At 39.3% G+C, this 15,256-nt stretch overlaps 1 protein-coding gene across 1 annotated transcript in view; it reads left to right on the top strand.

Moving 5' to 3' along the window:
• The first annotated feature begins 230 nt into the window (after window positions 1-230).
• LOC134669526 (protein unc-13 homolog B) overlaps window positions 231-15,256 on the top strand; it is a 402,107-nt gene continuing 387,081 nt past the window's right edge. The window contains exon 1 of the mRNA XM_063527129.1: window positions 231-469. Within this exon, the coding sequence (XP_063383199.1) occupies window positions 448-469 (22 nt within the window). The 5' untranslated portion in view covers window positions 231-447. The remainder of the gene's footprint in view (window positions 470-15,256) is intronic.

Below are 15,256 nucleotides of genomic sequence, written 5' to 3'. Positions count from 1 at the left end.
ATATCTATCTTATCGATATCGTAACTTGTTGAGGTCTAGTAGAGATCTAATACATTTTCAGAATCGAGCCGTATATCATTGCAGCTCACTGAACAGAAAACGTCAATACAACCGAAGGGATGACCTAATTTCAGGGCCGGATAAGGGTCAGTGTACCAACCATGGGAACTGCATGAGGCCCAGGACTGCAATAATTGCATCAAGTTTAACCGGGTCCGATCGATGTGAGGGTATTTACCTCTCCGGGCGAAAATAATCCGGTGATGTCAGAGTAGCGTAGTACGCTTGCGCGGCCGGTGGCGAGTAGCCGGGCGTCAGTCGGTCGCCGGCCCGCGTGAATCGGGCGCGCGAGTCATAATATGGCGCCCCGCGGCGGCCGGTGAGGCGGCGGCCCCGCCGACCGCCCCGGGTCGACGGGCCAAGCCAGCTCAAAAGACAAGCCTCACCATGTCTTTGCTCAGCGTCACAGGTAGCACCCCTCAAATCTCCCAACCTGAAGTGCCCGCTGTGAATCTTGAGAGCTATGTTTTGCTTTTAGTGCAGGAAAACATTAGCTGAGAAATACCTCAGGCCCTATGGATCGAAATAGCAGCTACATTGTCCTTTTTCATTAATTCAAGCAGGCACTCTAGGTTACAGTAAGTCAACGATTAAGTCTAGTGTAGTGTTTTGTACGGTATATATAAAGGAAAGTTATTACCGAGGCTAAAGCCTTGAGTGTTCGCATTAAAATTGCCCGTGAGCGAAGGCTACCTAAGTGACGTTTTGTTTTGTCTATTTGGATTAATCTGGATGCACTATGGTTTTGTTTTTGTAGTGGTAATCTGTGACTAGTTCTGTTGTGATTTAATGTGCCTGTTTTTGTAATTTTGGTATTTTCCTTAGATATTTTAAGGGTGGATTGATGTGAACAAATTTTGTAGGCATATGGATATTTCTAAAAGTTGTATCTGCTCTAGTAGAAGGTCTTGACTTACTCACAGTCTATACATTTAATTTTGTCACGAATAATTTCATTGAACTGACTTATAAGACCGTTGCTACAATTTCCTTGTTACTTTAATGCAATAATTCTCCGCCATGAGAAATAGCGTGAATATTTCATGGTTTAAGCCACCTAAATGCTTAAGTGAACATTCTCGTCATGTCCCGATGCGGTCGACTGGTTTCAGAAGTAACGAATGTAGGTAACATAATATGATATAATACTTCAAATAATCCTTTTGGCGTTTTCCTCATTCGTAAAAGAACGAAGGGTATTATGTGAGTTGGATTACGGTTTTGTTTACCAAATATATTTATGTGACTACATTGTTGACTTTATTATAATTTTGTTTAGAGTTCGACCAAGCTAAAGTGACTTTGATATTAGTACAGGGCTTCCGTGGAAGTCTCATTTTAAAAGTCATAGTTTCATAGACATTTGACGTTTATGATAAGTTGATAACACTTCCACGCTCCGCTCTGTGTTATCAAATTCTGATGAACTCCAAACAATTTTTAGAGCCGGCCGTTTTTACTTTGGACGCATAGATTGACAAATCCAGCAACAAACTAGTTTGATGTATTCAAAAGGTACTTAAATAAAAAATACAGTACGTAGCGGCCCTCTTTATTATATGTATATATTTCGTTAAATTTAAATAATCACGATTATTTATCAGTGGCGCTAGTGTGCACGTTGTGGCTCTTAAGTGAAAAGAGATCCAGTAATTATTTCTGCTGAAACATCTCAACCTTAGGGCATTTAATAATCGGAGTCGCCTTCAGTCTGGCCTAGTGGGTAGAGACCCTGCCTATGAAGCCGATGGTCCCGGGTTCGAATCCTGGTAAGGGCCTTTATTTATATGATGATACAGATACTTGTTCCTGAGTCATGGTTGTTTTTTCTATATATTTAAGTAAGTATTTATATATTATATATATATATCGTTGTCTGAGTACCCACAACACATAATATTTATTTATTTATTCAAGAGCTTAACCCTCTGCGGAAAACCTTGCACAATTGTGCAAACTTTTGTATGGACTGACGTTTATATGACATGGCTATTTGTACGTTACGTACAAATCATGTACAAATAGCCGGATGTACATTTGACGTGCCCCTCCCCCGCAAAAATCGACAGACTGTTTTGTAAAGAAAATGACAGCCAAGGCGTCTCCAGTTACTAAATGCTCTAAGATCTCAACACATCTTACTCCCGTATACATACTGCCGTATTCGAACTTCAAGATATTCACAAGAGACGACACCTTCTAGATCCATTATAGATACGTTATAGTTTAGATATCAACTAGTTCTCTTTTGCAGCGCAATTCGGGCAACTAATGTCACTTTTACGTTACATAGAGTAAGATATCTATTAGATGTGAATTAGATCTCTAAGTCATATCCTGTGGAAGTCGTTCAAGAGTATATCCAGAATCGCGCAAATGTCAAATTAGACAGGTTAGATCTTAAACATATCGTTATCGTATCTTGGTGATGTCTTAAAGATGTCTAATAGATATCTATTTCACAATCCGAATCGGGCCCATAAATAATTACATTAATTCCTTAGATATGACACGTGTTTTTCCGGTTCATTGCTAACACATGTATTGCTGTTCTTTCCATGTTAACCACACATTGTATAACTTTAGCAATAAGCTTGCACGTGTACAAAACTCTAAGGTTACCTACGACTAAACTCGAACGGTCATTGTTTATTGCAAAATAGTGTATTGTAAAGGGGGTCCCTTTGTTTCCCATAAAGTTTTAAGTCATAATGTATTGTTTGTCATAGTATCGTTAGTCATCAAACTGAAACCGTTAACTTTTCAGGATTTTCGTAAGGTTATTCTATAGATAGGTTAGGTTAGGTTAGATTTGTTTTATGGCAATCCTGAAAAGTTATGCGTTTCTGAGAAAAACCAATTATGACTAACGAAAATTCGGAAAAACAATATATTATGACTTAAAACTACATATTTGGGAAACAACAGAGACCCATTCTAAAGTTATAGAAAAGTTTTATGACGGTGTTGTGAACTCGTTTTTACTCCGATTGTGAGCAAGATAAAAATACCTCGTATATAAATCAGGGCAAAATAAAATATGATAAGTTACTAACACAATGTTAAGGCTAAATGTTACTAACAAAATATTCTGAATGGCTGTCATCGTCTGAAATAAAGAATTGTTATTATTATTCTTTGCAGTACACATGGTGCTACTTTACCCCCCTAGTGCGGTAATTCGCACAATACGCACGTCGAAAATTTAAAGAGCCATATGTAAAACGTTGTACCTACAATACACGGGCTAAAAGGTAATTCGTCAGAGGAACACCTCTTGACAACAATTTTTTTCGCGCCCTTAATCAAGATAGTTTGGTAGAGTTAGACCAAGAAAAGTCTGCAGCGATTTTGATAGCCCACGCTGTGCAAATGTTATTTATACGTCATAATTTCATAGAAGTTTCTCGTTTAAAATTACACTTTCACTGCGTGGGCTATCAAAATCGCTGTAGACTTTTCTCGGTCTGACTCTAGCATTTTCTTTATTGCTAATGCTTTCCTCGTCCAGTTGCGAGTTTGTTACGCTCCTTTGGTTGATATAATCTAGAATTACCTCGCATACAAGTAAGACAATTAAATAGTCACTTTGTTTGAAAAAAACAGCAACGTCACTATGTATTATTATCTTTTGTGTTTTTTTGAAGTGAAAACTTCTTGTGATGGGTAAAAAATGTTAAACTCGCGACAGGTCACGTATCCGTAAGACGTAAGATTTCGTGATGGGGAAAAATGTTAAACTCGCGAGTGCGTAAGACGTAAGACGCTTCGTAAGAAGGACACGTGACCTGGCCCCTGATTCACCAACGTGACAGGTGCGACGAATTGTAAAATCACTGTTGCTGACGTCACAAGCATCTATGGGCTACGGTTACCGCTTACCATCGGGCGGGCCGTATTCCTGTTTGCCACCATCATTGTATTATTAAAAAAAACTTTATGATATCGGAAAAAAACAGGTAAATCTCTTGCTAAGTTTATGACAATTGTCACAAGAAACACTACAATTGTCACGAAATTCCGACATATAACTCATTACCTGTCAAGAATTACCTACAATTCTTCTAAATCTTTGACAATTGTCAGAAACTTCGCAGGAGAAATATCTGTTTTATTCCGATATAGTTAATAAAGTTTTTTTAAATAATACAATGATGGTGGCAAACAGGAATACGGCCCGCCCGATGGTAAGTGGTAATCGTAGGCCATGGATGCCTGTGACGTCAGCAACAGTGATTTTACAATTCGTCGCACCTGTCACCGATGTGAATTTGAGGCCTGATCGAAAAACTGTTACAATGTCATTGAGTTTTCCGCCGGCACTCCTGGAGTGCAACCCGTTGTTTTTAGGGTTCCGTACCCAAAGGGTAAAACGGGACCCTATTACTAAGACTTCGCTGTCCGTCCGTCCGTCCGTCTGTCTGTCACCAGGCTGTATCTCAGGAACCGTGATAGCTAGACAGTTGAAATTTTCACAGATGATGTATTTCTGTTGCCGCTTTAACAACAAATACTAAAAACAGAATAAAATAAAGATTTAAGTGGGGCTCCCATACAGCAAACGTGATTTTTGACCAAAGTTAAGCAACGTCGGGCGTGGTCAGTACTTGGATGGGTGACCGTTTTCTTTTTGCATTTTTTTCCGTTTTTTTTTGCTTTATGGTATTTGCTTTAAGTCCGACTCGCACTTGCCCGGTTTTTATTTTTAGATCGGTTAGGTCAAATATCCAATAAACCATTCAGTGAAGTACTGGCGTTGACCGCTTCAGTTATCGAAATTGTTAATCAAAGCACGCTTATCTACTATCGATTGACGCATATTGCTAAATACTTCTGCGAAATGCGGGCGGATATGCTTGATAACCGGCGCATTGCAATGTCAATGCATGTACTATAGCACCGTCAGGTGTAAAAATATGGGTCAAATCTAACCTACTTTAAGATCTCACATTTTTTAGTGTTCCGTACAAAACTTTGTTTACGGAACACTTATGGGATCACTTCGGTCTTGCAAATCAGTTAAATACGTTTTTCTCAGAGACCGTTTGACATAGATATTTTAAATAACAGCAATTGTTATAAGTATAATATAATAATAATAATTCAGCCTATATACGTCCCACTGCTGGGCACAGGCCTTTTCTCGAGCGCGAGAGGGCTTAATTTGGGCTATAGTCCCCACGCTAGCCCAATGCGGATTGGGGACTTCACATACACCTTTGAACTTCTTCACAGATGTATGCAGGTTTCCTCACGATAATACTTAACGACGATAATTGTTATAAGTATCATAACGTTATTTTGTTCCTATAAATACATATTTGGATTTTGCATAGAACGTGGCACTCATTTCCATTCTTTTTGCGGCGAAGCCCACAGCCAAGCATAATTTTTGTATTGAACTTGGCTCTCCTTTTTTACATTTATGTTTTTGGTGGGATACGTAACTTACACGCGTATTCGGGATACAAGATAATCACAAGATCTAGAAACGATATAGAGATCAACTAGATTTACATTAGATATCGACTAGATGTGACTTTGGATATCTAAGTCATAACTTGTCGAAATCGTTCAAGAGGACCTCCAGAATCGCGGAAACGTCAATTTGACATATCTATCTTGTCGAAATCGTTCAAGAGGACCTCCAGAATCGCGGAAACGTCAAATTTGACATATCTATATTACAAATATCTTTAAATTATCCATATCGTAACTTGCTGAGGTCTAGTAGAGATCTAATACATTTTCAGAATCGAGCCGTTACTCAAAAATTTGTCCCATAATTCTTAATTCGCTGATATAAGAGCTAATGTGACATATTTTAAAGTATGATGTGCGCACGCAGTCGATCTCGCACGCATTGATCTATTGGTGTGATCGAGTTGATGCAGTCGCTAGCGTAAATATCAAATACCAACTTATGGTAGCCGTACAGTTTTCAAGATAATTTAAACTTCGCTTCTTTTACTTCTTCTGTATGGGACTTCTGTATGGGGAGTAGGGTCCAACCTGAAATATGCGGCAGATTCCTGCAGCTGACCTGTCTCCACACGTATTGGCTCGCCTTTCCTGTGGCATAAGACAATGAAGCCGAGAGGGTAATGCAGGTGCTGGGCATCCCTGCGTTTCCTTAATTCCGTCCCAGGCGGTGTAATGCATGTTACACCATAAATCGTCTGCAATAGACGTACAGGCCAATGATGATGATGATGGGACTTCACTACCATTTGGGGTTTTACCATGAAGGGTAGTTAGCCCTTCGATGAACCCTCCCCCTTTATCCGGCCTTGGAACCGGCGGCACTCTTGAGACCACAGGCGGAGTTAATTCAAATAATTTAAACTAATATTGTAAAAAAGGTGATATGGACAAAATTCAAAAAAGACTCAAACAAATAATTTCGCTTTACATTTTGTTATGACTTGAAATATGTTCCTACATTTTATGAATTCTTGACGTGGGCGTGAAATATTTCGTGATAACATTTTCATTAGCTGCCCACTAATTTATTTAAACGTAATTTGTATATCAATATCGTATTTCTAAATACGTAATAAGGAATTCCCCGAAAACCTGTTTAATATAAAATGATATTTTGTACTTACATAAGTTCCAAGAAACCTGGCACGGGCCGGGGTTCGTGATATCTGGAGGCCCATTCAGATTTCACGACCTGTTACGGTTTTGATCTCATTTTGATGGGAACTTGAAGAATTTGAAGATCGCTGACGCTGATTGGCGCGTGTGAAATGACCTAAAGGGGTTGATACTTGATTACCAGTTCGCCGGATGATATCAGCCTGTCAGTTGTTCGGAGCTGTCAAAGGACCACGGGAAACTTTGTATGAAGCCTTGCCCCAAACCCATGGTATAATAATATACTCCGCCTGGTACTCTCTTCCCGTCTTTTCTAGGTCACCTGACTGACACAAGCCTACGTCATCATGCGACAGCGCTATATGATAATATGCGATAGCGCTATATATAGCGGCCATGTTATTGTGACGTAGGCTTGTGTCACTTTGGGAAGAGAAGACCATGTTTTTTTAGACTATGCCCCAAAACCAACAGAGTTGAGAGTTAGTTAGGTCATTAGATAGGTATTTCTCTGTACTTCATTTCGCTCTATGGGCACCAAGCGGAATTCTATTGCAGAACTGAGATATTGGTATTTTAGTTAAAATGTCGTCACCCTTATGGAACCTAGGCAAGGCTAGATATTTTATTTTTATCTACTTAGATTTACAGTTTGACTACTAAAAGCTCGAACCACTTAAGTTTGCTGTTGAAATATCAGCTTAATCTTCTGTTACCGAAAGTGCACATTTCATCATCACATCGTTACACGTGTTCAGTTCAAGCCGTTTGAATGCAAGAAGCAAAACGTTTTATCCGCGACTTTATTACAAAGGCAATTAGGTTGGTTTTGCTTCGGTTAGTCGAGGAGGCTCGCCACTCGCCATGGCTATCGGAAATCCCGTGTGCAATAGGTTTTCCTGCTTTCGATGCGACGGAGCTGAGGGCCTACCGCGAACCACGTTCGACGTGTTGCCTCTGTCGCACTTGTAAATTCGTACTTAAGTATGACAGGGAGGCAACAAGTCGAATGTATTTTGCGGTAGGCCCTCTGAAACGAAACGTCGTTTTACGGGAGGTTTTGTTTAAGGCCTGAATTCTGCTATAGCAGATTTTGAGTACACTCAATTTATGTTGAATTTATTTTTATCTACATCTTTTTAATTATCCTGCCTTGTTTGTCCCGTAGGGCTAAGAGGGGTTTTTATCATTTGTCATCATGCCTGTCACGTTCTAACAATTATGTAAGTGCGAAAGTAACGCATGCCATGACAGGTGATAATAATGCGACTATGATACCGCTTCTGATAGTCAAAATTTACAAGTCAAACTGGAACTACGGGCCCGATTCGGATTTCGAAATAGACATCTATTAGATATCTTTTAGACATCACCAAGATACGGTAACGATATGTTTAAGATCTAACCTGTCAAATTTGACATTTGCGCGATTCTCGAGAAACTCTTGAACGATTTCCACAGGATATGACTTAGAGATCCAATTCACATCTAATAGATATCTTACTCTATCTAACGTAAAAGTGACATTGGTTGCCTGAATTGCGCTGCAAAAGAGAACTACTGCTGGATTCTAACTTTAAGGTAAGTCAATTAATAGATCTGCAAACGATATGGATTAAATATGTCAGTGTCAAAAGTGACGTACTTACCTATTTGTTTGAAGAAACGTCACATTTGACACTGACATATCTAATCCAAGATTAGTTGATATCTAAACGGGCCGTTAGTTGATATCTAAACTATAACGTATTAGAATGGATCTAGTACGTGTCTCTTGTGAATATCTTGATGTTCGAATACGGCAGTACCTCGTAGTGTACCTTTGAAACAATTGAGACCCTCGGTAACAAATTGATGGAGATCGGTGGCTGCCATAGCAACTAGCTGTATTATCCCAATTAAATTGCCCTGTTCATAAATTAACCGTTCAGAAAGGTCTATTCGTGGGATGATACTCTTAAGTTGCGCTAAAGTTCGCTAAATCTAAAATTAGCTATCGGTGTTACCTCTACACGTAACAACACGCGGTATGTGATATTGTACAGTCAAAGAATTTAATTTCCGACCCATTTCGTACTTTGTCACAGTGACAATCAATATGAAAGCCGCTAGAGACCTCATACGGTTGTCACTGTGACAAAGTACAAAATGGGTAGTAAATTAAATTCTTTGACTGTACGTATTCCTCAAGTCGTTTTTGGAATTTTATTGTAGTATAGTCAGTAGCAATAATTGTTAAAGGGCCAGGTGTTCAAAATGATTTTGACGCGACTTTATTGTTAAGAGAATAAGAGCGCGTCAAGGTAATTTTGAACACCTCGCCCGCTTAGCAACTTCTGCTGCTGAAAGTATCTTTATACGGCGATGTACAACATTGGGAATCAGGTCGTTTGCACATTCATGTGTCGTAAGAGTCTCGTATACAAATTATTTTAAATGTATATTGCTCGTTAGAGTTGTAAGGCCGCGCACTGTGTGGAAAAATCGATGACGTGCATAGCAATTTATCATTGAGTTCAATTAAGAGCTTTCATAAAACACCTGTTAGACCGCCGTAATTATTTCCATCCACTTTAACAATTCAGTGCAGATAATAAATACACAAATAATGATTGAAAGAACAAAGCAGAAACACGCTCAGATGTGACCATTTCGTGGCACAGACACAGAAAAAATATTACCTATACAATAATTTTTAAGAAAAAAAAACCGACTTCCATGGGGGCCCATGAAAGATTATTGTAGATGGTACACTATGTAGAAAAGGAGGTAAAACCACCCACTTTTCTACTAGCATTTCGCTTCCGTATAATGGCTCCTCTACAGGATGGGCCAACGCCGCCCACTCCAAGGGACGCCGCCATGCGGTAGAATGAGATAGCAATATCACTTGCTCCCTCTAACGCATAAATGCGTCCCTTGGAGTGGCCGGCGTTGGCCCATCGTGAAGAGGAGCCATGAGATCGTAGTTCTAGCCTAACCTAACCCACTCCTCAGATAGCAGTTCGGTTCTGTGCGGCTCGCAGTTCGAACCTAATCAAACCCACTTTTCAAGTAGCATTTCGTTTCTGTAAGGCTCGCAGTTCTAACCTAACCTAATCCTTGTTCGGTTCTGTGAGGATTGCAGTTCAAACCTAACCTAACCCACTTATTGGCGCATGCCGTAGTTTAAGCGGGAGGGGCTAGTAAGATTGGCATCATCGTACTTTATACCTACATTAATTTTATGGTAGGTAATCATAGTTGTTTATTTAGTTAAGGTATCATAGTGGTTTTCTGGGTCAAGGTCCGGGTCCGAGACCGGGTCCGAGTCCGGGTCCGAGTCCGGGTCCGAGTCCGGGTCCGAGTCCGGGTCCGAGTCCGGGTCCGAGTCCGGGTCCGAGTCCGGGTCCGTTTCCGGGTCCGAGTCCGGGTCCGAGTCCGGGTCCGAGTCCGGGTCCGAGTCCGGGTCCGAGTCCGGGTCCGAGTCCGGGTCCGAGTCCGGGTCCGTGTCCGGGTCCGAGACCGGGTCCGAGTCCGGATCCGAGTCCGCGGGTCCGAGTCCGATTCCGAGTCCAGGTCCGAATCCGGATCCGAGTCCAGGTCCGGGTCCGAACCGCAAGTCAAAATCGAAATTCGTAATCACCAAACGTGTACCATGCGTCATTGAAGAGTTCTGTTCTGGTCATCATCAGCAGTTCCACTTCATCAAATGCGACAGTTTTTATTGTAAATGCTTGATTTTATGATGAAAATACAAAAAAATCTATACGTATGCCTTTAATATTTGAGGAGTTCCCTCGATTCCTTATGGATCCCATCATCAGAACTCGAGCTTGACAAAAATGTGGCTTAAAAACTTAACTTGCTTAACGAACATAACGAAAAGGAAAAATCGCCAAACGTGAACTATGCGTCGTTTAAGAGTTCTGTTCTGATCATCATCAGCAGTTCCACTTCATCAAATGCAACAGTTTTTAATGAAAATGCTTGATTTTCTGATGTAAATACAAAAATCTCTATACGCATGCCTTTATGATTTGAGGAGTTCCCTTGATTCCTCATGGATTCCATCATCAGAACTCGAGCTTGACAAAAATGTGGCTTAAAAACTTAACTTGCTTAACAAACATAACGACGAGGACAAATCGCCAACCGTGAACTATGCGTCGTTGAAGAGTTCTGTTCTGATCATCATCAGCAGTTCCACTTCATCAAATGTCACTTTTTTGGGTGTATATGCTTGATTTGTTGATAAAAACCCAAAAATCACTATATGTATGCCTTTAAGATTTGAGGAGTTCCCTCGATTCCTCATGGATCCCATCATCAGAACTGGGTTTTGACAAAAACGGGACCAATCTGTATGCATATACATTCAATCAAAAAAAGAATTTTCAAAATCGATCTAGTAATGACGGAGATATGGAGTAACAAACATAAAAAAAAAATAAAAAAAATAAAAAAAAACATACAACCGAATTGATAACCTCCTCCTTTTAGATTTGGAAGTCGGTTAAAAAATAGAAAATAAACATGGGATGGAAGGTTTACTTTCTATTTTTTGTATAAGTAATATTATTTTCTGTGCTTGTGCTTACGAATAAATATTTTCTATTTCTATTTCAAATATCAAGATTATAACAATTAAGTAGGTATACCACGTATAATTATTTTGCTGCGTTACCTAATATACACGGTGGCCAAAAAATAAATGCTTTCCCGTTGCCACTCCCAACCTCCCTGGCAAGTGCCATGGAGGTTTTGGGATTATACTGAGCAACTTTTTATATGACCCCCAAACCCGAAATCGCGAAAAAATGTTTACCCTCCCATAGAAAATGGACCGGCCGAAATGTATGAAACAGCCAATTTTTTTTCCGATTTCGGGGTTGGTCCCATATTAAAAGTTGCTCAGTATAATCCAAAAACCTGCCTGGCAACGAGAATGCACTTATCTTTTGGCCACCCTGTAAAACCTTTGAAAATTGAGTTCCGTATATCTTTTATCGACTAGGCATATATTACATGTGTTTTACATGGGTTTACCCGTACGTAGCCTACGTAGGTAATCAAAAAAGCCAACATTTTACAGAATGTAAATAAATACATACCTAAGTTACAGTGAAAATAAGGGAAATGAATAGGCAGTCCTTCCTATGTATTTTGAAGTCGAGCCTTTGATGTGAATAGTCAGTATCGTCACGAACTGACAGTCATTCTGAGTGTCACAATAGAACGTCCCATTGTGAAGCGGCATACTAAACAATAGACATACCTATTGTTTTTACTATATTACATTATGTACTACTATTCTGCCTCTCTACGCTTTATACCTAACATAAGGGCCATTTCTAGGGGGTTCCATTCCCAAGGGGTAAAAATGGCACCCTATTACTAAGACTCCGATGGCCGTCCGCCCGTCTGGCTGTCTGTCACCAGGCTGTATCTCATGAACCGTGATAGCTAGACAGTTTAAATTTTCACAGACGATGTATTTCTATTGCCGCTATAACAACAAATACTAAAAACAGAATAAAATAAAGATTTGAGTGGGGCTCCCATACAACAAACGTATTTTTTTTGATAATGGTTGGTCGGTTTTTTATTTTGTCGTCGTTTTTTTAAGTTCTCTCCGATTTTGATAAAATTTTGTGGATAGATTTTCAAAGCATTAGCGCAACTTTACCGTAAGTCCTACAAAATCTTCCACTGAGCTACGGAAAACGTATGCAATTTTCCGTAACTCAATGGATTTTTTTTTACATTTTTTTGGCCCAAATTAGGATTTTGTGTTTGTTCCAGATGATTTATAATCTACTCAATTATAAAACTATTTATCCTTTCCAGCAAACTCGATATACATTGTTTTCTCGTTTCGTTAAATCCACGCTCGAGACATAATTTGCGTGCCCCGCTCACGTTGGTACGTACATAATAGAATGTACGATTTATAGAATACATGAAGCTGATACAGCAGCAGATTAATTCAGCAAGTCAACTTATTTATGGGGGATATCGTCTTTAGCTTTTACACAAGCTATTCCAAACAAGTGTCATATATGCAGTCGGAAGTCGCATTTCGATTTTAAATGGCGCTGCATGGGTTAAACTTAGTGTTCATTTGAGGTAATTGTCGACCAATGATTATCTTTTGGCATAATAAAGTACTGTTCATTTTACCCTATCTTCTAAAATAAAAAATAATGTACCTATGCAAAATGTATAAATTACTGTTCTAAACAGTGTACTGTGTAGTTACGTAATAGGTACCGATATTTCGTTGTATTTTCATTGTCCCGCTTCCTTTCCCCGGTTTAATTGTAAATCCCAATGTTATTAATAAAAGGCGTTCGGCTCAAAGAGGATTTCAAAAAGATTTCTAGAAAAAACATTTTCTGATCAGAAAACCATTGAATTTTCTTTTTAATAATATCTGAGTACCTAATAAATTCCCGCTCTTATCTTGTCATAATAACAAGTACATAAATGGTTCGGAAAATAGTAGGTATACCTAATGTGGTTCCGATTTTTTATCGTACAGAATACAAAAAAAAGGATACAAAACCTATTCGTTTTCAGAAGCTGGCCAAATTGAAGCCTTGCGAGGGGCACAAAAACATAATATCGATAGACACCTCATCCATCAAAATAGGCACTTCAGTTTTGACACCACGACGGAACGGAACATTTATAAGACAAAATACAAACCCCACAAGGGTATACGTACCTAGATCTAAAAATAGAACTATTTGTCTTGGCTTGACCCTAGTAGTGTAAAAAATAGCATCCCAAAAGGGCCATTGGGAACTATGAGAATCCCTTGGGGCGATTGGCTCTCAGGGCTGATACAGCCGAATTCATAAATATGTATACATTTCTACACCTTAATCCATTGCAATAAGGTGAAATAATGTATACACATTTGTGAACGATATGTCAGAGACGAGGTACATACAGTCATTTGCAGTACCTTAAGTACCTAGTTTACACAACGAAGTGCGTAAAAAAGTAATAATTCGTTATGCACGATATAACTCATCCTCTTGTAAGCCGAAACGCGGATCGACGTTAGTAGGTTGATAATTACTTAGCATTAATAATTAATTAATTAGAATTTAATACTTACTGCACGGATCCACGTCCCGACATAGGAGGGGTTAAAGTACCATCGCCCACACTGATAACTGTACATCGGTGGAACCTTATGCCTTTTGTAATAAGGTCCACCGACACAGGGCGGACACGCCATACATCAAAAATCATTTGCGTTTATATGTGTGCGCGGCATGTCTGTACACGCGTCATTGAGTAACACGCGTATTCGGGAAACGAGATAATCACAAGATCTAGAAATGATATAGAGATCAACTAGATTTACATTAGATATCGACTAGATGTGACTTGGATATCTAAGTCACAACTTGTCGAAATCGTTCAAGAGGACCTCCAGAATCGCGAAAACGTCAAATTTGACATATTTATCTTACAAATATCTTTAAATTATCCATATCGTAACTTGTTGAGGTCTAGTAGAGTTCTAATACATTTTCCGAATCGAGCCGTAAGTCGCTGTACTGAGAGGACGCCAGAAGTCCGCCAGATTCATGTCGCGGCCAGTCGCGGGGTGAGGTAATGCGAGTCGGGGCGGGGCGGGGCGTGGTCGTTCTGTATTATAATACTATTACTGGAGCATTCCATGAAATTGTCTACCGTTTGTTCCGTACAAACGCGATTTTTTTAAAGATTTGCAGGTATAAGAGTTTCCTTTTCTATGGCAAATGGTCAAAAATATGCACAGAAAAATAATCGCCTGCTTTAAATGCCGACAAAAAAGCCGCAACACAGGAAATAAAATGCGTTTGTACGGGACCGCCCGGGCCCGTGGAATGCTCCTACTTATTCTGCACGTGCCACCAATGTACAGTTAGGAGTGATGCTGTTTGTACCGAACCTATCATCTAGATATTCTAAGCGCTTGTAAACTTCCGAAAACTCTCACAGTTGTGATGTGTGAAGGTATTTTGCAATCTCAATAATTGAACCCTTCTCGTGTATTCGTGACGTTGATTGATTATATCGTGGGAGTTACATTACGGGACCGTGAGAAATGGGGGTGGCGGTACATTTTCCTAATTTCAAACTTTTTATTAGCTTCACTTTGTGATTCATGTACGAAGTTTAAATCCCACAAATAGTCCAATTAGGACCCTAATAACTTTTAACGAAAAAAGAACCGAGTTTACAAAACGGTCTGTCATCATTTTGTAGGCTTCAACAGCAATTACACTTACACTTTACAAATTATGCCTTTAAATTACGTATAATTGAAGGGATGTTTACAAAAACAATATAACTGTTTAGAGCGGTTGACCCTTTTTTAAGAACATTGTTAATCGTTTCAGGTGTCAACCAGTGTAGTCAGTTATGTTGTTTTTGTAAACATCCCTTCAATTTAAATCTGTTACTTAACGATAGATAGGTACTCGCTTCATCTTAAAAGTATCAATCTACTTTTTTAAGTTAAGTTTAAAAAAAATTGTAATCAATATTGATGCCTTTTCCTAATTATGATAACTTTTTATTATGCTGGAACGAAAATGTTGTCGTGGCACTA

This window comes from Cydia fagiglandana, chromosome 12 (assembly GCF_963556715.1).
Source record: "Cydia fagiglandana chromosome 12, ilCydFagi1.1, whole genome shotgun sequence".
Classification (NCBI taxonomy): domain Eukaryota; kingdom Metazoa; phylum Arthropoda; class Insecta; order Lepidoptera; family Tortricidae; genus Cydia; species Cydia fagiglandana.
This window is presented reverse-complemented; position numbering and strand designations above follow the sequence as displayed.